We start from the raw sequence: 26,754 nt of genomic DNA on the forward strand, positions 1-26,754 counted from the left end.
GGCAGCTTTCTGAAATTGGCCACTACACTGATCACTGAATTAGTGTTTAGTATTGTGGACTGTTCATTTTTATTTCTGCCAGGGGCAAACAGGAGCGATCAAGTCAGTGTGCCCTGTTCCCTGCTTGTTTTTTTCCAGTACTACTCAATGAAGTCAGCTTTGACTCTTCCTTTATTAATTTTATAGCCTATGTGACAACTCATGCTATTCAACAGTTATGTTCCTTTTTCCACAAACTAAATGAAATTATTAAGCAAGACTAGCTGAAGCTGATGGAGAAGAAAAATCTTTGTCTCCATCATAACACATTAAACATGACTGTTTTACTATATGGGGTATGAAAGTAGACACTAACTCATTTCTTTGCTCTGGCTATTTTTTAGGAGTTCACAAATAATGTCTTTCAAGATTCCAGTGTTTCTTTTAATATGCCCCATTTTCCCCACATGTATTTATGGCTGAAAGATCAATTAGAACTCCATTGTGGGAAGTAATTTCAATTGGTTCAATTACCCCATGTAATTGTTTCAGCAATCATAATATCAATCAAATATCCATTTTAATTTTTATTTAGAGATTCAACTACCAAACATCAAGCAGATGTAAACACTTCTTTCAGTACTTCTTTCCCTTTCACCCCTCAGCATCCTCTAAATCACAGAAACATGCAGTCCTTTAAAACCTCCATGAAACTTTTAGGGCTTCCTAATGCTTCCTTCTCAACACACTTGCTGAGGACAAACCTATTTTGTTAGATCTGGGTGTGGGGACAGAGACACTCCCATCTGCTCCTACCCCATGAGCCCTCCAGCTCCAAAAGCCTTCCTTAATTTATTTGTGCCTTATCCCCCTCTGCCTTTCAGGTGGCACAGAATCCCAGTTATCTATTCATTATCTTTACAGAAGAATTCTGTTTCATAGTGCTTTTACAGGAATATTTTAATCAGTGGCTGATCCATTTGGAGCTAGTGCTCATCTTTCCTTAGAGAGTCCCTTCTCATTCAAATGCTGCTAGTAGGTATTGTTGTTCAACTATTTTTACATGTAATTCACTAAAATTCAGAGAGATGACTATCAAGCAAGTCAATATTTTACACTCCAGCTTGAATCCATTTTTGGATTCAAAATGCAAGTTTATTTTTTGCTTCATAAGAGTTACAACCAAAGTAGAACCAGCCTGGAAATGAGAACACCCGAATGAAATGGCAAACTAGTGGTTGCAAGAATGATCAACATATCTCCCAGAGTCCAGAGAGAACAAATGTTGTCAGAACAAGTAGTTACAAGTCCATTAAAACTCCCCAAGGAGAAAGAAATGCAGAGTTGGTTAAACATTTATAGGCACCTGTGAGTTTTAGTTACTGTATGCATAGCACAGTACAGCTTCCTCCCGAAGCAACACCTGCTCTGCTCTCAGATCTTTGTGTTATCACCAAGAACCATTTAATCTAAGTGAATAAAAGGCTCCTTGTGCCTTCCCCACTGACTAATTCAAAAAAATAAAAATGTTAACAGCCATCTTTGCCCAGCCTAGGAAAACATGAGTCCACCCACAGGGATTGTAGTTGGAGCTACGGGAACATGCACAGCTTTACAGCACGCTTCAGGTAAAACCAGTTAAAATCCCCAGTATGGCTTTGTAGCATTTATAGAACAATATTATAAATCAGAAAGAGCAGCACTCATCATGATAACACATTGAGACTCCCAGAGCTGAGCTCTGCCTGGTTGCCTTAGAGATCCCAATAAATGCATGGGGTGATTTTTTTACCAGCTTTATCTCTGATAAAGGCACCCAAATGAAAAAGCCAGGCTGGGGCATGACACTGACACAGCACTGTGGCACTTAAAATGTCTCTGAGTAAAACTTCTCAACTGCAAAGACACTTGAGTCTTGGGCACAGCAGCCAACCTCACATCTCTGGGGAGAGTAAGGAACAAAGGAAGAAGAAACAATACCCCTTTGCCCCAAATCCCTTTTACCTACCTGCACAGCCAAAAGCTAGGTGATACCTAGAAGATGGGCTGAATTTGACACAACACACGTTAGCCTTGGCCTCAATGCTTGCAACTGAGTTGTCCAAGTTGGTAGACCACAGTTTCACTAGAGAAAGGGAAAAAGAGACATGAATCAACAAAAAACAAAAACATGAACTTCATCTGAAAGGCCTAAAATCTAGTTGTTTAATGAACAACATTCTGGAAAGCCTCAGTTGCTAAAACATTAGTGAGTCTGAAGGGTCAGCTGTCACTGGTGGTTGGCAAGTTTGAGAATATTCTCAAGACCACATTGTAAATATCAGAGCAGGTGATTAACCACATGCTATAATCTCAGTGCTTAAGGTTACTGCAGTGCAGATTCATACAACCAAGGACAGGAAGGCTTACATTCTTTTTTGTTCCTTCTCCCTGTGCTGGGATGCAAGAACTCCACGCTCCACAGCAAAATTGCTTTGCACAGAATAAATATACCTAATTGCATGCACAGTGAGTGAGAACAACTTGTTTTATCCTTGAGAAACTGGCACAGACAGGAGAGAAATCAGTATGCTGGCTTCCTATGATGCAATAATCCCTTGGTACAAGAACTTCACTGTTCTATGAGAGTACCATATGAACACTGATTAAACTATGTGCTAGAAAGGGCTCTTCCACCAAGCACTCCAGTGCTTCAGAGAATGACCAACAAAAAACACCAGGGCTTTTCAAACCACAGCCTTCCCAACCTGCCAGAAACACTTCAAGCACCATTTAACCTTAAGATGAAGAGTGCCAGGTGCTCCTCACATAGTTAATCTTATTATTAAAAGCTAAATGATGCACTGCCTTTGGCCCAGATAAAGGAGCAGCAGATTGGCATCAAGCCCCACTAATTCATACAAGCAGAAAAGCCTTAAACATCTCCCCTTCCTCTATTCTCCATGAGTGGATCAAGCTGTACTGGAGTATCACAATCTGAGGCTGGAAGCAAAGCAAGCTATGTTAAACATATTATTAACATATGTTAAACATGCATGTAGCAGCTGCTACATGAAGGGTTGAAATCCCCTCAAGAGATCCCCTTGAGCTGCATGGGTTTCTTCAGACCTGTGGCAAACAGATCCTTCAGTCTTCTTACTGAAAGATCACTTTGGAGGTGAAGTGAGCAAAACCAGCCAAACAACAGGAACCTTGCAAGCCACTGTGATCAATACATGAGAGATCAGCAAATTTATGGGGTGTCCCCCACCCTCTGAGGGGCCCTCTGTGTCACCTGCTGGCCAGCGTTTCCCAGGGGCTTTGAGGGAGAAGCAAGGTTTCCAGCTGGATTATCCAAGGATGTTTTAGAAGATGAAGGAAAAGGAGGAACACTGCAGGTTGGTTCCAGTGTTCTTTTTGATAGTATGGCAAGCAATGAAAGCAACAAGGCTGGGCTGATTCTGACCATACAAGGATGGAGGAAACAGCACACCTCAGAGCACACCAAGGAATCATTGTAAATACAGCACTGTGTGGATATCTGGCAGCTGCCTGGAACCATCAGAAAGCAGCACACAAAGACACCAGCAGAAATACAAACCCCAGGGGCATATTCTGTTTGCCCAGAAGCATTATGTAAAATTCAATTAAAACAGCACCCTGCCTCAGGTTGGTTTTCAGAAATAAATGCATTCTCATTGATCAGAGCTATAATACTCATCCTAAACACCTGGTTACATGTTTAAATGAAAGAAAAGCTTTGCAAGCATGGCTTAAGAAGCTCTCTTCTCCCAGGCAAGATGAGATGATAAAGCCTCTCCACCATGTTCTGCACTTGGGGACAGAGGGGAACAGGGAAGAATTTTGGAGAACAAGAAAATATTTACATTTTGCTTAAATGAACAGACACCAAGAGATGAGTAGTCTAAGTTCTGGTGACAGTAAAGTCCATCAAGCTTATAGATTAGATAAGAAGCAAATAAAACATGTTTAGGAGAGAACAGTGTCAGTAGACAACACCATTTCAACTTCAGGAGTGTGGGGGGGTACATGATCTCACATTCAGAGCAAAACTCTGCCAAAATCTAGTGTTAAAACAACACGGGCTTTCTTTAAAGCTTTCCACCCACGTACTTAAAGCTGCATCCAATGCAGCCAAGTCTCTCCTTGACCCCCCCCCAACAAACAAATGGCCATCTGGTCCCAGCTCAGTATCAAAAGCTAATTGAAGGCTCTGCTTCAGCTTGGCTCTTTTTTTCATTCAAGCTTGCAGGTCATAAGCTGAGCCATTTAATCTGGTGAAGAGACAATCCATGTGCTCAAAGTCATCATAATATTTGTTACAAGTGACAGGCACAGATTAGAGCCTGCAATTTCTGTGATTTAACTGCTGTGAGATATGCAGGGCTCCAATTAAATCTTAGTCAGTACCATAAAAAGGATAGATGGGACACATAACAACACATAATGAAACATGTCAAGTTTTACCTAGAACTGCCCATTATTTTTTAAAAAGAACTGACAGGTTAATAAAGCATAATTCATAAGGGTAGAGTTTATTTGCTGCAGCTTTCATGGGTTTTGCTGGGGTCGAGGCAGTAATTATCCAACACAGATGTCTTGGTAACATCCAGAATTGTGTTGATGAGACAAGCAACCATCTGAGATTGACTATTTCTGAAACACATGTTCTCAAAGCATATTTTCTCTCATTTTGCAGCTGCTGAGAGACATCTTTATGTGGCTAAATACCTACCCCTCACTATTGTATTAAAAATATGCCTCCAGGACAGTTTTTTCAGTTTAAAATGTTTTGGCCTTTTCAAGATATTTTTTTAGTTGAAGATTTACACCAAATGTGTAAGTTCATCAGTTAATTTTCCATGCATCATTTCTGTATCTAAACAGTGACTGGAAGAAGCAGAAGCCTGTACTACAATAGCTGAAGGTTGATGTTCACAGTTGGTACACAGAGTAAGGATGTTTCATCCAGCCTGTCACTTGTGAGTTCTTATCTGCTCATCTGTTGCTACTCTGGAGAAGCTCTAAGCCAGGAATAGGATCTTGCTACCAGAAAATTCATTTGCAGAGATTAGCAGAATGCCTAGGAAAGGAGAAAGCTGCTCAATTGTACTGCTAGACAGACTTTTGGATCCACTGCCTCATGCAGGGGTCAGGAAGGTGGTGTAGACTGGTGACTGCAGGGCACTCTTTGCATAAGGCACAGACTTTACTATCAACAAAAAATAAATATCAACATCATCTTGACTTCTTCAAGGCAATTCCACTAAATCAATCCAACAATCTTACAAATCTCCAGAAAATTACTGAATTTTTAGCCAGAAAAATGACCAAACTGAAGGTTCAACTAGATATTTTGAGACCAATAAATACCAACACCTCAAGTCAACAGAAGCTGAAGGAATGAAATATCAATGAAAATGAAGTCCCAAACAATCCAGTGGAAGCTGGTGGAGCAGACTGAGCTGCAGTTCTCAGGCCATTTCCCCTCTGTAGAAGGCTTTTTTTTTTTTTTTTAATGAAGCCATATCTGCATATCTGTGTTGCCTTGCTGAATTAAGTGCACTATAAAAAAATAGCTGCAGGACTAGTACCAGGGTCTCATTTATTGAGGCAGCATGAAAATTACTTTCCTCAGATGTAATGAGACACAGGCCTGCATTCCTCCTTGCCAGGAGACAATGAAAAGTAACTATTGCTACAAACTCAGAGCTCTCAGTGCTCCTGCTCTATCCTACCTCTCACTTTTGAGCCCAGAATAATGAAGGAACAACAGATAGAAAACCATGCCTCTTTCTTAACTTGAATTTATCAGTGCTTCTTCTATTTTCTTCAGTTTCAGAGAGCTTCAAAAACAAAGTCAGACCACAGAAACATTTGATCACCCCAAAAAAATGCCTCTATCCCAGTGAAGACAAATTCTACCCACAGAACATCACCAAATATTTCACTGTCCCTCATCTGCTAACTTTACAATGGCCATGAAACTCCACCCCCAATGCAGAACAGACAGCTGAAAGTCATTAGCTAAGTGGATTAGCTCTAGCCCTGTCCTGGTACTTTGATGGCATCATTTTGCCTTGACAAAATTCATCTTTTCTTCTCCAAGAGCAGAAATTCACCCTTTCCTACTTACATGAGTATCACAGCTCCTGCCATTATTATGTGCACAAAAGAATTTAAATTAAGGCTGTGCCTACTCCCCAAGCTCCTTGCAGAACAAGTAAACACCAATTTTGCTCACTGCTATCTAGTTAGAGTATACCTTTGGGTCCCTACAGACATACACAAGCACCTCTGCCCCTTGAAAAAGAGAGTGCATAACAACTGCAGATGAAAGTGAAGGGTTTGTACACACACTAGTTATTCAAGTACAATAATGCTTTCATGCTGTCATTATCTGCTGTGAAAGTAGGAAGATCTTCCACAGATAAGCATATTCTGGATTATTTTCATCTCACAAGATGGACAATGCAAGAACCTGAGGCCCAAGGATGCTGCTGCTAATTATAGGAGAATAATTTTCTGCCTAACAGCACTGTGAGCATCCCCTTTGCAGTGCCTGAGCCCTGGCAGAGAGAGCTGAAAAGGATTTCTCATTCATAAGCACCTTCTCCAACACACATGTACTTTCAGAATTAGCTTCTGACTCGAAAAAAAGAGGAGAGACAGGCAGATACACAGCAAGCAGGAAGAACTGGCAAAGCTGTCCCTTTTTTGGCTGCCTTGTCCTGACCACTTGACAGGGAAATGTGATACTTGTGCTTGGTGATGAGATTAGCTCCTGCACACCCAGTGTGGCCTCAAAGGGGCAGAGAAATCAAAGAGGACAGGAAAAGTAGATAAAGGATCTCTCCTTCCAGACACTCTACCTGGCCACACATCTACTATTGTGTATTAAAACTGACCAGAACTCGACCAAACCACCATGAACATGAGCAGAAGGACAAAATTTAAAGTTAGGCAGGTTACAATGAAGACATTTGTCGTGAGTGTTACCATTTCCTCACATTTAATTCTTTCAGTGCGATCAAATGGAAGATGGACACTACAACATTAATGTGGACATTTTGCTGCTATTGATCTGTACCTCAAAAACTTCTAAAATCTCTGCTGAGACTCAATTTTTCTCTAAAGGGCTCTTAATATATGCAAATCACAGGCAAGTCATGGTAAAAAATAGAGGATAAAATGTTCCAGACCAGTTTTATCCACCAAAACCCCAATACACCTTCAAAGGACCTTTGTGAATTGAAATGCAGGTTATGTGGATCTGCAGGCTTTATTAGAATAATTTCTAAGTAAACAGTACACTTCTACAGACAATTACTGAAGAAGTGAACAGTTAAAATGAAGACAGAAGCTCTGCCTGCAGCTGGGCTTTGCAAAACTGGACACCTTGTTAACATGCTAATAAATGCAGATCCACCTGCCAGATTAGCTTTTTATATGCATGGCAAGAGTGGGGAGCACTGATGAAGAGGCTGTTAACTTACAAGGTGAATATTCACTCCTGCTGCATTTAAGCACACCTGTCTTCCACCAGAAAAGGAAGGGGAAGTGTACTGAAAACATTTTAAAACCACATTAAATATAAAATAATCATTGAAGTTTTGTAAATGGAATTATTAGTTGTAGGAACTGTAGTGACAGAACAAGGGGAAGGGTGAGATGGGCTATTGGGGAGAAATTCTTCCCTGTGAGGGTGGGCAGGCCTTGGCACAGGGTGCCCAGAGAAGCTGAGGGTGCCCCTGGATCCCTGGAAGTGTCCAGGGCCAGGCTGGATGGAGCTTGGAGCCACCTGGGACAGTGGAAGGTGTCTTTTTTTTCAGCAGAAGCTGCAAAAAAATGAGCTTTAAGGTCCCTTCCAACTCAAACAATTCTATGATTCTATTATTGCCAAATGTAATTGAGGAACATTAATTTCTTTTGGAACAGCATTTAAAAACTTTTTGGAAGGGGGGAGCAGCTTACAAAGTTCAGCACTGATGAAAAATTAATTTATCATTTCAAAGCAAATCATGAAGAGCTCTGTCCAGAGCTCTCTATCAGCCCATCTGGGAGAAGTGATCTCCACTGCTTAGGAAAGGAACTTTTAAACTTTTGCTGTTAAATAACTCTGATTTGATACTGTAAACATTACAGATAAAACTCTCATTAATTAGGGAGGAAGAATTCTACACCTCCCTCAGTGCTATCCTCTTCTTTAGGAGCTTCCTATACAGAAGAGGAACATTTTTTACCACCACGTAAAAGGGCTTGGCCGAAGGGTTCTCCAAAGTGCTTTTTCAAATGGGCCCAGGAGTGTGAAAGGCTGAGAGCTGCTCCCAGCACTCCTACACAATCCACCATCCAACTCAGAGCTCCAAGAAACACAGTCTTTAACATGCAGAGCTACAGGTAAAAGAGCAGCAGGCATTCTTTAACTGCTGCTGTTTTACTGACAGCCTTGTTTTTGAAATATAAATACATGCTGTTCTTTTGAAAGGCCCTGAGGCTTTAACTCAACAAGTTTAACTAACGTTAAAACACATTTTGGTTTGTTTGGAGTTCAGGAGAATGTTAGCTGAGAGTACATTACACAAAAAAATGTGAAGCAAGAGATGTTAATCCAAACAAAGCTTCTCCTTTCTCTAGGATCCAAATGGTTCAGTAATATCTTGCAACATTACCTCAGCAATTACAATACTGAAGGCAGCTGAGGAATCAGCTACTTGAAATAGCACATTTTTGTTCTTCCCATTGAATACACAGAGCTTGTGTCTCCTACACAGAGTCTGAAATAAAACAGTACCTTTGGCATCATCAGAGCCTGAAGCCAATAGCTTAGGGTCCATCAAGTTAAAGTCAACACTCCAGCACCTTTTCTCATGCTCCTGTTGAGAGAAACAAGAACTCTATTACAAGGTAGTGAGCTGTAATATGATAAAACAGGAAAAGAAAACACACATGTTTGGTATAAATTGTCAGCAGGGACCAGGAGAGAGAAGCTTACTATGTTTAGCAGCTTTTCAAAAAATATGTTTTCTCCTAATCAGATTGATCCTATCAATATGCTAGACATGCCAGGAAAGCAGAGAACACTAGACTGGCTTTTTTAAAAATTAAAACTGATTTCATTTTTACTTGGAAAAAGAAAAAAATAAATCAGGATATACACATTAAAAACCTGGTTTTGCAGCATTATTTGACTGTCTGTGGTTCCACCATGACCGACTGCTTATCCTAGATTGTAGCTGTATCTTTCAATACTAATAAGCAATTTTTAAGTATTTCCCAATACTGACAAGATGCTCATTTCAACCACTTCCTCTCTGAAAGTTCAGGAAATCCTCACCTTCCTGCTGAGATATTAAGTAAGTCTCCTGGAGTCTAATCCTCTGTTTTACCACTGAAATAAATATTATTAAGACCGCGCACTCTTCCTCAAAACACAGAAGAGCTGTAATTGCTATGCTATCCATTCCACATGAAAGTAGAGCATTACACTGAATAAAATCTGAAATTCAGTCAAACCCCTTGTGTAAAGCCTTCACACAGGCTTACAAGACAAAAAGCTCACAAGGATGAAGTCACTAAAGGGTTTCAGTACATGCAAAGCAGATGTCAATGTCTCTATGTGAATCCAAATAAAAACTTTAAGTAATCTGATAGGAAGCAAAATGAGTATGTTTTAACACAAGCAACAGCTGGTCGTCTCTAGGTTCATTATTCAGCCTCAAAGAAATGCAAAATGTATTTGAGGGGAAAACAGACTAGATTTATTCTGTCCAGTATAATTTCTTTCATTGAGATACGCAAAGGATTAGTGAAAACAGGCATTATAAAATGACTAAAAAACAATGAGAAGGTAAACAGTGGCCTAAATAGGAACTTTTGAAAAAACCTTCCTCTTTTGTTTCATAATTACCATTGAAATCAACGGCAAAACTCCCATAGTGTGACATATTAGGACTGAAACAACAAACTTGAGTTTCCTAGATTGGTCCAATTCCTCACTAGCTTACAGAACAGGGGTTAACAAAGCTCCTTCTGTCTTAAAATGAAGACCTGCATTAATCAGTAAATTCTAAATCTGCTGATTAGACATAAAACTTATGTTGAACTGTCAAGGAGTCTGTAGTTCATCCATTATCACTGACCAGTTCCAATGGACTGTGCTACCTACACAACAGCTTGCAGCACCTCCAGCCTCCTCCCAAACACAAGAGCCCTCTTCCAACCTCCTTGTTCTGATCATGAGCTCCTCAGAAGCCATTAGATACAAACACAATGTTTGAGTTTCACAAAGAAACAAAATGCCAGAAACTTCTCCTGACCAGGTCTCGTGTGGGGAAGGAGCTGCCTTGCTCTGCCTTGTGCTCCCTTCTCCCAGCCTCATTCAAGGCTGCATTTTGCTCTTCTGCATTTCGAGCACCTGTGCTGGCAATCACTGCAGTTTTACAAAAGGCTTTTGACAAAGACTGAAGTGTGCTGTTATCTTATTGCAGGGGTTCCATACTGCTGTCTCCTTATCACAAGAATTCCACACCTTCCTGGTGTTTCCCATGAGCAGCCCCTCAGAGCACTGACTCTTCCTTCTTCACAAAGCAGCCAACTGACCCCAGCTCCCTTGTCACCCAGCCACCCCACTCTTGTATAGCATCTTCTTCTCATTGGTCACAGCTGTGGCCTGTTAAAGTCAGGCCTATTCCTGATCTTTAATAACTGGCCCAGCTGCAACTCCTTAGGGATAAGATTACTTTCTACACTATCTTTGTTTTTCCTTATATTCTATCCCTCTACAGAAGTGGAACAGGTATGGTGAGACTGAGGCTGCTAAAGAAAGACAAGACAGCTTCCAGGAACTGATTTCTCCCTGTGTTGATTCCCTACACAAAAGCAGCAGCAAGAAAACATCAACTGCCTCACAACTGTGAGAGGAAGACAGAGCTGCCTCCCTTGGAGGACTACAGCTGAATAAAGCTGTGCAGATGAGAGGCATTTCCCAAACAGGAGGAATATCAATTTCCTATGGAACAGAAAGGCCTTTTACTGGAGTAGGAGCAGCACCTCAGACTGTACATGCAACAGGAAATGTTCCTTGCTGGGTGTGTGTTACCTGGTAGACCTTGGATCTCTGTCCTGTGAATCCATCCCAAAGGATGACGGTGCCCTCATAGTCACTGCTGGCTAGCAGGTTCTTGTGGTAACTACTCCAGCTGATACAGCTTAAAAAGAGCAAACCCTGGTCAGTCTTACAGGAAATCAACGTACAACACAAAAATCAGTCTTGTAATACATTAGGCAATGAGTATCTTTGCAAAGTAGACAGCACCCCACCGAAACACGCAGCTTACGGGGAAAAAACAAAAAAAACCCATTAGAAACAGAACAAACATTATTCTACAAACTAAAAGCAAAACTTTGTTTGCTGAAGAGACATTTGCCCCTTGATATGAAGTGCTCGGGTCTAGAGATTTTAAAATGCAATTATTTCAAACACTGATTTTTTTTTTTTTTTGCTATTTGAATACCACACAAATTCTCAGAAAGCTCAAGGTTTGACTCCTTAACCTCTCAGCAACAGACACTACTGTTATTATTACCATAAACAAATTATTATTATACCATAAATTAATAATAATTACCATTATGCCATATTATACCATATTACTATACCAAATTATTATTATACCATATACTACTTACCTAAGAGTAGCTATATACGTAAAATGCATAGATGCATGGACAGTAAATGAACCTCTCCTGCAGCACACAGCTAATATTCTATATATGTAGCTATGTGCACATGAAAATTTGACTTCTGAGAAACTACTTCCAGCTTTCCATAAACGCTAAAAATGCCTTCACATCCAGGAGGAAACAGCAATTTGTTTACTATGAATATTTTAGGAAATGCTTCTGATCAAGAACTGGAAAATATATCACACAGGATTTTATTTCAAGCTGAATTGAGGGGCTGTGCAAAACTAAATGATGATTCCACTGGCAAACTCTAATGATCAGCAGAGAAAACAAGGGCAGCAGCACTGCCAAGTCACACTCGCAGCATTCTGGCACTGTGCCTCCACTCTGACTCCCAGTGACAGAGGTAAGAAAATTTGTAATACTTGTTCACCAATTTCTGGACCATCTGGCAAAGAAGCATGCCAGTAGGTATCAAGTGTGATGCACAGAGCAGAAGCTGAGCTGACAGATCCCATTCATGCAGGTCCTCGAGCAGCTCTGACACGGATAACTGGATCATGGGAGCCTTGGGGCCAAGTTTTAACCAACAATACAAACCAGAAGTCCACAATTCTGTAACTTCTTAGTACTGCTTTGATCAGAGCAGCTACACATTGAAATATCATGTAGATACATGGATATACTGATTTAGGAGTATTATACCTTGCTAAATTCTTGGTTCCACTATACCCTTCAATCCTGTTTTCCTTAATAATTTACACACAGAAGAGGAAAAATGCTTTTCCTTTCTCATGGTAGTTAAACATTTATTTTTCCATTAGTTAAGTAACAGTAAGCAGCACTGGCATTCTGCTCCTGACTATGCTGAAATTTAACAGCATTCCTTGGTTTTTAAACTTTACATTCAGAAACATAAAACTTTATTTACCCAATATAAGTCATGATTTTTAACCACCAGCTGCAAAGATGATGGTTGTAGTGATACAGCTCATGCAATGATTTCCCTGGCTTCACCTCTTCCACGATATATCATTAATGAGAAAATGTTAAGTAAAGTATCCCTAACCCTTACAGGCATGAGAGCTGCTCACCAATGCACCATCAAGGAGTCATCACTATTTCAGTTCTTCCATTAGGTTCCCACACAGAAAAGCAGGTCTTGACAGATCTATGATTTACTAGAAGCCTTATTCCAAGAAGCTTAAGTGACTCCCTGAGTTCCAAATGGAGTTGGCAGGCACTGCCCACCAGTTCCATGAGGTGAAGGTTGCAGCAGCCCAGAGTTAACCACATCTGACACCTGGAGTTTCCAGCTGGAGCAGTCCCTGATAGAAGCAAAAGCAGCTCAGAGCCCTAGAGCTCCACCACACTGAGCTGGGGCTGGGAACAGTCTCCAGCCACTGGCAGGGAGGTAGAAACCACACCACAGGACACCTTTATCAGTCCAAACCTGTCCTTCCAATCAGATTATCTCCTCTCAAGTCAGGGCTTCAAGGAGCTTAAGGAAGAAAGGAAATTATCTGTGAGGGAAGCCATCATGTACAAGCAGAAAGAGTACAACCCAGAGCCACATCTTAAAAAGCAATCTCCTATCTGGATGGCTTTGAGAGAACATCAGACAACACCAGCAAGTGAAAAGGGTGCTAGAGGAAGGCTGATGTGCTGGTGAAACTTTGGGTGGTTAGAGGATGAATATTCTCTTCATACTCAGGTGGAACAATGACATAACCACATCTTGTGAAAAAAGAAATCACCCCAGACAATGAAAATTAAGAATTACTGAGTAGGTAGAAAGATGTAAAGGACAAGAGTTTAACCGTTCTGTTTGAGATGTGATAAATTTAAAATATTTCATTGATGGTACAAATGGAGAAAAACATGGTTTCTGTGCCCAAAAGCATGTTCATTAGTTCTGGCACAGCAAAGATCCCACTGCAGCATGATGGTGTTAAACAAGGGGTTAATATTCATTTGGAAAGCATTTATAGACAGACTTAGAGGGGAAAACAGGAACTGACAGGTGAAAAATGGTTAGGGATTTGCAGCCATTAAGTGGTTCAATTAACACCCTTTAAGTCACACACACCATAAATCTTTCATTTTTAAGTAATATGATTAAAAGACCATAGTAAGACTAAAAAATCAACACTGTTCCAGCTCTCTGCCTTAATTCTGCCCTCATCCCCACCCAACTCTTTTTACAAAGTCTGAAACTAGAGCTTTTCCCTTTACATTGCAATACCTGAGCTTCTTTCTAATTTAAATTCTCCAAATTAACCTTTGTAGAGTGCAATTTAGAGTTAGATCAGGTAGAGGGGAGCTCCCTTTGCAGGTAGGCTGTCCTTTCATAGAAATCACAGAATGGTTTGGGGTAGAAGAAACCTTAAATAGCCCTTCATTCCATTCCCCTGCCAGGGGCAGGAACTCCTTCCACCATCCCAGGCTGCTCCAAGCAACCAACGTGGCTTTGGAAACTTCCTGAGAAGGGGCAGCCACAGCTTCTCTGACAGCCTGAGTTGTACCACCCTCTGAGCAGACAGCTTCCTAACACAACCTAAACCTCTCCTCTTTCAGCTTAAAACCGTTCCCCTTTGTCCCATCACTCTCTGCACCTGTAAAAAGTCACTCTGTAAGTAGTCCTTTGGTTGTATCCTCTGGCATCTGGGACAATCCCCACCAGGAAGAAGGCTGTCCTGGATCTGGGATATGTTTCTCTTCCACATGTCTTTCCTGGGACCTGCAGAGGGCTGAGAACTCTCTGCCACATTCCCCTTAAGGGAACCACTGATCTTTCTTCCATGCCCAACACAGGCAATTTTGCTGAAGCTTTAAAGACATCTATTTTTTTTGCGTTCCCTTGAGATGCTATCATAGGTAACAAATTGAGTAACAAACTCAAAAAAGGCATAGGGGAGCAAGCTGGAGAAGGGCAAAAGAAAGTCAAAGGTGACATGAACCAAAAATGCAGCTTACACAGTCCTCAGATTAACTATCAAACCCCGAGAAATTCGTAAAAACAACCTTTTGTAAACAACCTTTAGATGGTCTGCAGCCACAGCCAGGAGAAACTGAAGTATGAAAGCACTGAGATATGATATAAAAATCACTACCTAGTGCTGAGAGAATGTATAATTCACTGGACTAAAAGGCATTGTGTGATGCCATCTTTTATTTTAAGTACAGTAGCTGTATTTTTTTCCCCAGTTTTTGCTTTGTTCTTTAATCCAGAGAGAGAGTAATAGTTACACCCCAGAGATTTATCTTATCAGAAGTTGTGATAGCTTTCCTTCCTAGGGGATTAAGCTGGAGAAACTGTAGTTGAAAGCTAATCACCAACCTCAGAAAAACCCTCCTAACCTCAGCATCTGATCCAGCCACACAGAAATCCTGACCCTGTAGAGATTCATGTGCATCCTTCATTTTATTCAGACACACAAGTGGGCCAGCTCAGTTAGTGTTGTCAGTTATGCTGATCTTTCTTTCATGAGACAGTATTTTTATGGCTAATATGTCTCAAATCCAGCTCAAGCTACCCAGTGTCAACCACTCCTCTGGCAGTGAGAGCTAAATCAAGTTAAAGCTTTTAATAAGGCACAAACTCCTGTGGTCTGATCTGCTTCTGAGCACCAAGTGCTTCAGACCCACTCTGTCACCATGAGCCAGCTGATGACTGGTAGTTTTAGGACTGAAATGTTTTTAAGAGCATGATCTACTACTGCAAAGGACATCTACATGAATAACACAAAACAAATACTTCAGAGACATATGGAATTACATTACTGTGATGAATGTTTTAAAATAAACCCCTTTTTTCCTAATCAATTCAAAGAAAACCTCTGGTATGGTTAAAGACAAATACTTCTGGAAAAAAATTTCATCTTCTTGCAAAGTGAATCAGTGATTCCAAAAACTTGAATTAATGCAAGTTGAAGGCATATTTCCTTATAACCTGTTTAGTGACAAACATCCTCTGCATTGGAAATACAGGCACCCAACACAACCAGCTCATACCATTCTAAATTGCAGAGTCTGCAATGAAAAAGACAATATGACAAGTTTTTGCTTAATTTAAACTTAATAGCAAGAAGTGGCTGCCATTTGCAAAGCTGATAGCAATACACCCATGAAGCACTATTAGGATATAGCAATCACATATTTGACTTATTGACACAAAAAAAATGAAAACTGTAAAATATTAGCAGCCTCCTAAAAAAGAAAGAATACTGATGCCTTGCTTTTACTGCAATTGACTAAACAGATGCAGCTGATTTTGGAGGTTTGTGGTAACATCTATCACTGAAGTACAGATGCTGCAAACACACGGTGGTGAGCATGCAGAATACTAAACACTGATTTCAAAAGCATGTTTACCTAACCACACTCACACATCACCTGCTGTAGATTAACGAGGCCTAAAGCCAATTTTTTACCTGAATGCTAGATCTCCTTTTTTTTCTCCCCCTGTGACCTATGGCAAAACAACAAATGTGCCTCTTGAATAAATCAGAGCAGAGCTGTGGCTTGCTGCTAGCCATTCCTCTTCGTCCTTTCCCATCTCCTGCACGGGGGGAGCTGCAGATTAGTGCCTGCCATAGCTAGGGACACAGCAAGTCATAATTAGCTCACAGGGTGCTGTTTATAGCTACTACACAATGCCAGGATTTGTTTCTTGTACTGAAGCTATGAATCTGTAAATGGGATTTTTATGAGGATTTATGTGTCATCTTGTGTTTTTCCTGGAAGCTTATGCCACTGTTGTTCCCGGGGATGCGATGCACATTTACCAGAAACCCAACACACCGACTTCCTCCCCGCTCTTCAAAATAGGGATAAGAAGGCTTAGCAGATGATGAAAAAAGAATGTATTTAAGAAGCAGGTGGGTGTAAAAAAAGGGGGTTGGAAAAGAGGAAGAGACTCAGCTACAGCTGGTACCAGGGCTCTGCTCCAGGAAAGCCTACAATCAATTACTGCTGGCACGAAGCTCAAGCTTTCAGCAGGCACCCAGCTGGCACACGGCAGAGCAGGGCTGGGCTGGCGCCAGCCCCGGCCCAGGCACGGGCTTCCCTTCCCGCAGCTGCTCTGGGCCAGACTTGCTCTTGGCCAGACACAAGTCCTCACAAATGCTGTCACCTGTCTGCTTTTATAAAAGCCCATCAGAGCCTCTGCTTCTCTGAAAGCTGAGTCACCAACATCATCGCTAATGATTTATGTTCCGGCATCATTGCTCTGAACAAGGTTAACCAGGATCAATTTAACCAGGAGAGACATGTGACCAAATCCCATCTGCACACAGACCCCTGCATCTCTGCCAGGAAGAAAAATACCACCCATTTGCTAGAGCAGAAATATGTTTGTCTTTGATATCAGAAGGGGCACTCACAGGTAAAGTCTCCTGGAGAAGCTGCACTTTCACCCAAATTAAGATCAACGGCTTTAAACGGAGGCTTTTTACAAAGAGCAGGCTCCACTTATTTAGATTTTTCTATTACAATATGGGCACATTTTTAGCATACTGCAATATTCCATAATGAAATTGCAGCCTTCATCTCTAACTTCTCCCTCAAGCTATGCCACTTCAGAAAAGCAAGCAATTATGCTGCTTGACGCTGCAGCAGCGAGCCCCGGCACCGGTGACTGGCAGCACAGCTAATGGATATAGCAAGGATGCCTCTGACTGACAGACCAACTTTATTTGTCAAAGCCAAGAGCACCTACCTGCCAAAGGAAGCCTGATATAATTGGAGGAGGTTGATGGGGGAAAAAAACCCCGCCATTTATTTCTTCAAAGGAATGAGAGAAACTAGGGCAAGAAAATGAGAGAGGACCCAATCCCCCTCTGCTGAGGAAGAGGGTCAGGGGACAGTGCATTTAGCATTGTCATATATACATAAAATATATACGTGCATGAAATCTGAGAATGAGAAAAATCTTGAAAGCAAGCAGCATCCTGGCTGGAGCACAAAGCCAACGTGAGTAACACCACAGAAAGCCCTAATGTGACCCTCCTCACTGGCAGCTGTGGGGGAAGGGGGAATTAACAACTCTCAGCATAGCTCCCCTGTCAAAACTGAAACTGCAAGTTTGGAATTTGTTTCAAGTTGTCCAAGAAATACCAAACACATATTGCTTTTCTCCTTCTAATTAAGGCAAAAGGTATTAATAGGGTGCAAGATGATTCTCCTATTATTCTGCTCATTTCTCCGCAAAAGTGAAGCTGAATGGTGCAAACTCAGGTAAAAATGCAGAATATTTCACCAGCCCAGCCAAACACAAGCTCCATAATCAGTACAGCATATCAATACAAACCACTCAGGCTGCTTTTACCCACTGTGAAATCTAGTCCCAGGGTCAGCTGCATTTACATCTTTCCCTTCATAAAACAGTGTTATGTAATTCCCGAGAACAAGGAGCACAAGCAACACAGGAATGACTGAGCTATCTTTAGAAATGTGTCAGCTACAAAACAAAGCATGACTTTTACACTCTAAAATAGGCTCACAAACATTCTTAATTTTGTTGCACAACATTTTGTTTTCATGGAAGCTGGACTGTTACATAAATTTATTACTTGCACTTTCATGGGTGCTTTACTGCTTTTAAAATGTAGAGTAACAAATAAAAACAAATTATTGCAACAGATGTTGGAGACTTGTATTATAATACTGAATGGGTTTGATTGCCTCTATTATTTACTTCTGAGGTTTAAGAGATTTTTTGAATTAGAATTTTAAAGTTATTTAGCTGGATTCTCAGTTGAGTTTCTAACATGGTGGTCTATATTTCATTGGTTTAATACATCTAAAGGGATAAAAAAATGGGTTCACAGTAATGATAGCACAGAAGCAAAAAAATGAAGAAAGGTCCTTTCTCAGGAGCTTTATATTATGAGGCCCAGCAGAACAGTACTTCAGGCAGACAAAAATTCCCAGGTAGAAGATGCCAGTGAGGAACATTTCCTGAGAACTAGCAACCTCTCAGAACAGAAAGGATCTGGTCAATGAAGAGAACATGAAGAATCAGTAACTGTTAAGAAGAACTAGGTACAGAGGTTACCTTGGACAAGCTATGACTTTACCTGGAGCATGTATCCACCACTTTGAGCAGGTATCCAACAGCATTTGCAAGAAACACAATAGCAGTTTACTTCCCTATTGCCTTTTCTCCTCCAGATATGTGGGCTTTGTTCATCCAGCCTTAGATGAACCCAGTAAACACAAGTAACAGTGCCTGTGCCCACCCAATATCCATGAGTGCCTGCATTCCTCCTTTCCTCTCCAATTCCCATAAAGAAAGCAGAACAATTGCTACACATAAACAATCAAGTGGAAAAGGCACTCTGAGTTCAAATATAAATCAATGCCTACCTGATTTTGGAATTACAGGTCATTTCATTCTCAGGGTAGTGAATATCCACTGCATCCTGAATGACTGTACCATACTCATAGACTTTAATCTTCTTTGTCACTCCAGCGATGGCAAAGTAGTCACAGTCTCGGTCGAACTCAATACTGAGAAACAAAAACATAGATTGAGAATTCTGTAAAAATACCCCACATACTTACCAGGAGGATATTTTACCTCCTAAACATCCTGGTATGGCAGAGTTGAAAATCACAATTTGCAGTGTGGACATACCCAGTTCAGAACACCCTGGTCAGATCTGGGACACAGCCCAACAGTGTGGAGCTCTTGCTCTAAGCATTGTTCTCTAATCCATCCCCCAACAACACACACAGCTCCATTTTTGTGGCAGCACAATCACCCTCCACAGCCAGGATATTTGTTCACGTGCTCTGGAGGTTTTTCAGTCCAGCCACACCATCTACACTGCATGGTACCCAAAGGTCAAAGCCAAGAGCTTGTCCTGGAAACATGCTTAACATTCCACGGCATGACTGCCCATTGATTCCTCCTGTGTACAACAGCTTCAGGAACTTTTAAAGTGCTACAGAGCAAAGCAGCATTTGTGAAAAAAAAACCCTTCTAAATTCCCTGGGTAACCACAGGGGGTTGAAATCAGATCATCAGTACTGTAAAAACAACTATGACTTCCATTTAGGGTTGCTTGTGCAAACAGAGGCACCTTCTTTCTTGACCCGCAGGGCAAGTTTGTAATAAATATCAATGAAGCTGGAAGTAAAAGCAGTCAACTTATAATAAAGTTAAGCTGCAAATGAGAAAAGCCTGAGGTTGTAGTGAAACACATCTAAGAGAAAGGCAGGCAGCGGGTGACAAACAGCTAATGTCATTCCTACCTTCACAGCTTGGAAGGGCTTGAGAGAAATCTGCTAGACATCCAGCAGCTGGGGAGGTAATCCTGCTTCCCAGGAGCTTCTGCTTTCCTGCAGCCCATGGCACTGCTGGCAGGGCAGGTGCACATACACCTGTCTCCTCTGAGGGCATCAGCCTCGATGAGACACTCCCCAGAAAGGGGAGCATTTGCCCTCACTCAGGAGGTTTCTATGGTCAGTAACCAGCTGTCCCCAAGTCTTCTGATTAAGCAATCAGTCTACTGTTTAGACAGGTTTCTTTTGGAGTTCTTCATTTAAATCCCTGCTGTCTCTATCATTTTGGTTTTTTCCCCCTTAAGAATCCAGAGTGTTTATGAACCAGGGAGGAAGTTCTTAATGGCAGCAGGAAAAACTGAGTTTACACTAATTCCACATTCAAAATCCTAAGAGCAGGGGTATTTAAGGTACCTTTCTACAATTAGAAGGCATTAAACCAATTACAAGAAGAGAAAGGGCTCTTCAGGCTGCCCCCATTGCTGTAACAGCAAGAGCTTTCCACTCCTTACAGAGCTGAGGAGTCGAAGGCAATGCAATGTTTCCAAGGGAAGATAAATTTAAACACCAACAGAATTTTCAAGTCCTTGTAAAGGAGATATCATCAAGTTATTTTTAAACTATGGAGAGAAAAAGACTGTTGATATGCAGTCTGTGGCTTTAAAATAATTCAATGAAGCAGCTTGAAACTTGGCCATTTAACTCAGGCACCCAAACTTCTCCCAGGAGTGGCAGGAGATGGCCCCACTCACAAGTGACTGCTAGAGAAGCTAATCAGGTGCAGCCTGCAGAATCATGAGCCTCCAAAATGCAGGGAGGAACATGCTTATGGCTGGGGAATTAAACAGGCATTCAGGCATCTATTTAAATAAAACGGGAGAGGGAAAGAAGTCACCTAAGCATCCAGGCTGCTCTCCCCTCTCCCAAGATCTGCACTAATCTAAATCACTTTTTATACACACAGGATGAAAATACCATTCAGGTCTGTCTTGTTTTTTCAGCTCACCCTATTCTGTGGAAGAACTTTATAATCAAAGCCTCTATAACAATACAAAGGATTTACTTGTACCACAATCTTAATTGAACTGCTGTCTCTTCTCCTGTTCTCTGCCCCGTGGATTCAGGTAAAGCACAACTAAAGTGATGGCAGTGATTCATCTGCCTGGATTCAATTTAAACCCTCAGCCTTCTGCTGAAGAAAGAAAAATAATGCATTACAATGTCTGGTAAAAAGCCAAGTTATTAGAGGAGAATAGAAACTCTCTCATTTGGGTTGGGTTTGCTTCTCCAGTATTAATTCAATTTATTTTTTTTTTTTAATAGAGACATGGTGTAGACAAAACAAACTAGTATTTAAAGATGCCCATAAAAGTTAACACATCATTAAAATATAAAAAGCCTTAAGTAATGGAATTGTCAGACCTGTGACCTTCAAACAGCATCAAAGACACTGCAGGGAGAAAAAGAATGCAGAAATAAACCACTACAGTGCAGAACAACACACACCTGCACCTTGGCCTCCCATCACCTGTGCTCAGTCCTGGAACAGCCAGTGTTCTCTCTTTCTGCCAGTCAGCTTTTCACCAGTGATTTACAAACAAAAATAGGAACAATCTAACTACCTAATCAAGTGCATTATATACCATATAAAACTATTCCTAGTACTTGCAAAGCTCTGCTTACACCTGGACTAATCAGCATTAGGACAAACAGCCTACCTGCACAGCAACCATTATTTTTATGCTTTTTCTTGCAAATCTTTTAAATACATTTAGTATTATGCAAGCCTTATTTGCATTTAACTGGCTCATGGGTACTCCTGTCACCTGCTGCTTGAAGTCTTTGTGTCAATGTAAGCTCTTGCTTATACACAAGCTTATCTATATGAAAATTCACCAGAGAATTTAAGTTTTGTTTTGTCTTGTCAAAAGACTCAAAAGAGTCAGCTCAGAAAGACAACATTCTGCTTTGCAGGTGATACATTTCCATAGTCCAAGTGAATTCCTCATTAGCACAATAACATGCAATAAAATAATAGCAAATAATTAAAACCTCCAGTGAAATTACCCTCTGGACCAGCAGTGGTCCTTGCTCCTCAAAGATGTACTTGTTAAAAGCAGTTATCAACTGCTCCTTTTTGTTCAGCCTATTTTTAACCTCCACATTTCTGACCAACCAAGACTAACCAAATTTCTATAAGGAATCTTTTGGGGACATATGAACCGCTGGATATTTGAAAGAGCTTTATAAACATGCCACAGAATTACTTACAGAAATCAAATTGAAAGGATCTGACAGTTTTGTTTTAGGGAAAATAGAAGAGAGACATCTCTCATTCCCAAATCACTGCTTTCTTTCTCCTAAGAAGTTGACAAGCAACATCTTATGGAAATATCACTAAGAGCTGCTAGAAAGTAAGCACATCCTCAAGGGTTCTGGTTTCTCCACTGCTTATCTTAATTCCCAATCTGTGAGATTATAAATCAACTGCTTTATTTTAATGGTAAAGCCTGTGACCTTGGAGAACACTCATAGCTAACAAATAGAATTATGAAATAAATTGCTTCTGAAACATGCCTGGAAGCCTGCTTTGGTGTTGAGGATAGAGCAGCAGGGAAAGAGTAAAGAAGGAGTATTTAGCAGCTCTGCCATTGTGTAAAGCCTTAGTACATTTGCATCCTGCTGGTGTGTGCAGTTGTTCTCCACATCCCCGGAGGATGCGCTGGAGTTAGGGAATGCATACAGATGGGCAACTAAATTGATTAAAGCAATGGAGCAGCTGCCTCCCCAAAAGGGCTATGAGCAAGGCAACAGCAAGACTGGTGTTCAACAAGTCACACTACAGCTAGGAGGTACTAGCCAGAAGATTTGATCTGAGACAGAGGAGGGTTTCCTCCCTCCCAGTTACACTTTTTAAGAAGCACACACATGTTTCAGGTAGTAACTCCTGACAACAGTAATCCATGTACAGCTGGGTCACACCAGATATCAACAGGGATGCACTGTACCCAGTGCTTGAAAACAGGAGAAGGCAGGGAGAAGGTATTTAAGTGCACTTGCCTTTAATGCACCACCAGTTACAGGTAAAGGTCTTCACCCAACTGCTCCTCTCCCCTTCTTATACACAGCCTACAATTGCCACTGTAACCAAAAATGCCTCAGCCCTGACTCCTTACCAAGATGTGTGACTGCAGGAGTTGCCATTTTTACAAAGTAGATGATTCAGTCCCTCTCATGGAGCTGTTTATATCTATATAGATATATAAATACACACACACACACATACTGTCCTCTCTGCATATACCAAAGCCTTTCAATTCTGTTTCTCCCCACCCTAGTGCTGTTTCTATTTCTGTATCTCTAACATCAACTCCTATCTTGCTGTGGAATCCCATATTTAACGACAACATGAATATATTGTTGGGACTTAATTGGTGAGAAGAATGAGAGATGCCAGCAGCAGTTTTCAACCTTCCCTTATATTTCCTTAAAGTCTTTCTTACTCTGTGCTTCCACTGCATGGCCTCCAAGGGGTGTCCTGTCACTCCTAACAATTCCAAGCCTGGCTATCTCTTTGCAATGCTCATTTTGAGGCACCAAAGCCAAAGATTAGATATTTAGGTTACAATCCAACACTGTGGGCACCACTGTAGACTGTTAAGCACCTGGGGCCAATACAGAAATTGGTATTAATATCACACACCTGAGAGACTGCTTACAACAGACTGATATTTTAAGTAATTAAGGAAGGTAATTAGTGTCACTAAGTATGCACTACTAGCATACTAACATGGTTTTTTAAAAACAAAGCTATAATGAGGCATAGGAAGCTGCAGTAAAGCACCCAGACTTAGTGTTCTATCAGCTCAAAGTCTACATTTTGTCACACATAAAAACCAAAGCTACTGAAACAAAGGATATGAAGTTTCAGTACCAAAAGCTTGTTCTGCTAAAGCTGTGAGTGGATGAAATAAACCACTGAGGTTTTTCTCTGTAATAAAGCAGCAGTTCCATTAGTTACTCCTTACTCCAGAGCACCACCACCTAAGTAAGGTCACTGCTTTTATTTCTGAGTCCTTAATCTGTGTCACAGGGACAAGGACAGACCACCACTACAGAACATATTTCTTGATTGAAACTCCCAGGCTGCCAGATATTTTCTAAAATATAAACTGAGCAAGCATGTCATGATCCCAGACAGGTAGCTGCTATCTCTAGTCAGAAAGGACCACTTAAACTTCAATTCTCTGTAAACTGTTATTTGGATAGATAAGTTAAATGTATAAATGAGATTATCACTCAAAGTCACTCTATCAGACAGCAAACACTTTTATCCTGAAGAATCACATTACCTTAGGGTAGATGTGACCCCTAGATCACCAGAAATTTGCCAGATTTGTCCTCTGATCAAGGTGAAGTCATCTTAGCTACTCTCAGTAGATCAGATTTAAGTGCAAGGGATATCTAATAAACACTGTGGGACAGAGGACCCTAAGCTATTTCACACTGATGCCATTCTTTGGAGTTTCTTGAAATATCCCAGCTCCAGTGGCTCCATTGAATGCACCTAGGGTACCCCTCCCATCTCCTCTCTTCCTCCAGGCTCTAAACATCCAATGAGAATGTTACCCTTAAACAAACCCCTATTTGAAGCACAAAAACCAGAAACTGGAAAGTCAGCTGTGTGTGTTAATTAACTTTCCCCCACCATCTGGGAAACAGGCTGGGAAGTCTGCTGCATTAGCCCAGCAAAGCCTGCACTGCACAGGGAAGGACAGTCCTGAGCTCTGGGCTCCTTGGAAAGGCATCATTGCACAGCCATGCTGCAGTCACACTGTCAGGATCTCTCTTACAGGCACAGTAGCCTGGAGGGCTGTTCTGCTCTGTTTGAAGAAAGGCATAAAAAGGTACCACATTAACAAAGTAATGTCATTAGACCTAGTTCCAGGCCCACTTCTTGCTTATAAAAATCCTTTTAAGTGTAATGAAATGCCAGCAGTTCTAAGAGAGACCACTTCATAATACTCCTGTTCCATAAAGAGCTTGTTTAAAGGAGAATATTAAACCTGAATGGAGGAGATTTGGCGGGCTCAGATCCATCTCACAGCTTGGAAATCAAACCCAACAGAGTGACTTTTATGCTTTGTCATCTCTAGATAAAACGGAGCCGTTCTTTTTTCAAACCCAATGAGAGCATATAGTGCTGTGAGATTAATTGGGCTCCTTGCATTAGCTCAGTTTTCAGAACCATGCTCCTCTCTACTTTGCAAAGAAGTTACCATGAACCTCATCTCCTCTAAATACAACCCAAAATATCCCAGGAAGCCATAGCAGAGTCCCAGTCTTGGCTAAAAGATTATAGCTAGAAACATTCTCTTCTGCTGCATAAGGTTTTTTTCCATACATGCATTAGGGGAACTTGGCTTAATTAACACTAATGATGACAAAACCTATAGGGAACTGCTGAATTCTGCAAGCCACCAAATAAAAAGCGTATTGATAAAAAGCCACTTTACTGCTGGGCGATGCTCTTCTGCATGTTGAAGAGAGGATGACGACAATGCCAGGGTTTCTATGCCAGATCCACAGAAGTACAATGAGCCAAAGCTGCTGCAAACGACTACCCTGCAACTTAATGAGGATTAGATTCAGTTTTTCCACAAACACCATTTTAAATAATTTCCTGGAGCAGGGGGAATTTAACTAAAAATGCCAACAGTTAAACGCAGAGCGTTCCTTATGACACTATTTAAAATTCAAGCCAAATGATCAGTCTGCCTGCTGCAGTATTTTGGGTAACCTATATCTGTACTTGAAACCCAGGAGGTACCATTTCACCCAGCTGAGCTGGTACACAGCAGGTTATGAACAGCTGGCAGCAGCCACAGCACAGAGTCAACATTTTCAAACATTAAGGTGGAAGAGGTTACAACTATGCAAACATTCTCATCTGCCTTCAAGTTTGGGAAGTGTTTCCAGTACAGAATCACTGAATGGATAAGGCTGGAAGCCACCACAGTGGGTCATCTGGTGCCACCTCCCTTCTCCAGCAGGATCGTCCCAGAGCACATGGCACAGCCTTGCATCCAGATGGTTCTGGAATATCTCAGGACTCCACACCCTGTCAGGGCAATCTGCCAGTGCACCATCACTGCACAGGAAAGAAGTTCCTCATGTTCAGCTGGAACAGAACATAGCAGACTCTACCCAAGCTGAGGTTTTAGAGAGGAAACCCTGCTCCACAACAGCCTGTAAGGTATCTTGAACAACAGCACCATCTTATCAGGATTACACCATTAAGTAGGAAGGAACTCAGTTGTGGCAAGTACTGAAGTGCCTTCTAGATATAAAGCCATTCAAAAGCTTGTTTCCAAGCTACCTTTTTGTTACTACACCAACAAGGATTTTGTTTCTTTAAAATTGAGCAGAGCAACAGCTGACAGAGCTGACGAGGCAGGGGAACAAACAGATCTGAAAGAGAATTCTCCATCAATACTCGGACTTTAAACAATGCACTCTGTCTGTAGGCTCCAGTTAATGCTTCCTCCATGACCTGGCAGCAGCAGCTGAGGATGTTTGTCTCCAGCTGACCACACTGCCAGAGGTCCCATTTCACAGGACAAATCACCACCCCAAGCCTCTGCCTTTTCCTGACACTGCCACCAGTTCTCCTGCCAGACACCCTGCAGAGAATCAGGAGGGACAGCTGGAGACAGTAACCTCTTTAGACAACCCAGCTCAATCCAACAGGCACCAGCCTTCCTAAATACCAAATCCATACACCACATAGGAGCCTTT

The 26,754-nt window shown here is 41.3% G+C and overlaps 1 protein-coding gene across 2 annotated transcripts in view; it reads right to left on the bottom strand.

The window, feature by feature from the left end:
* The window catches only part of COP1 (COP1 E3 ubiquitin ligase), a 125,380-nt gene that overhangs the window by 52,511 nt on the left and 46,115 nt on the right, over positions 1-26,754 (bottom strand). For both annotated transcript variants that reach the window (XM_074546333.1, XM_074546332.1), the window contains exons 12-15: positions 19,036-19,179; positions 11,081-11,189; positions 8,774-8,855; positions 1,988-2,104 (exon numbers count right to left, since the gene is read on the bottom strand). In XM_074546333.1, the coding sequence (XP_074402434.1) occupies positions 1,988-2,104; positions 8,774-8,855; positions 11,081-11,189; positions 19,036-19,179 (452 nt within the window). The remainder of the gene's footprint in view (positions 1-1,987; positions 2,105-8,773; positions 8,856-11,080; positions 11,190-19,035; positions 19,180-26,754) is intronic.

This window comes from Zonotrichia albicollis, chromosome 8, assembly GCF_047830755.1.
Source record: "Zonotrichia albicollis isolate bZonAlb1 chromosome 8, bZonAlb1.hap1, whole genome shotgun sequence".
In the NCBI taxonomy this organism is placed as follows: Eukaryota; Metazoa; Chordata; class Aves; order Passeriformes; family Passerellidae; genus Zonotrichia; species Zonotrichia albicollis.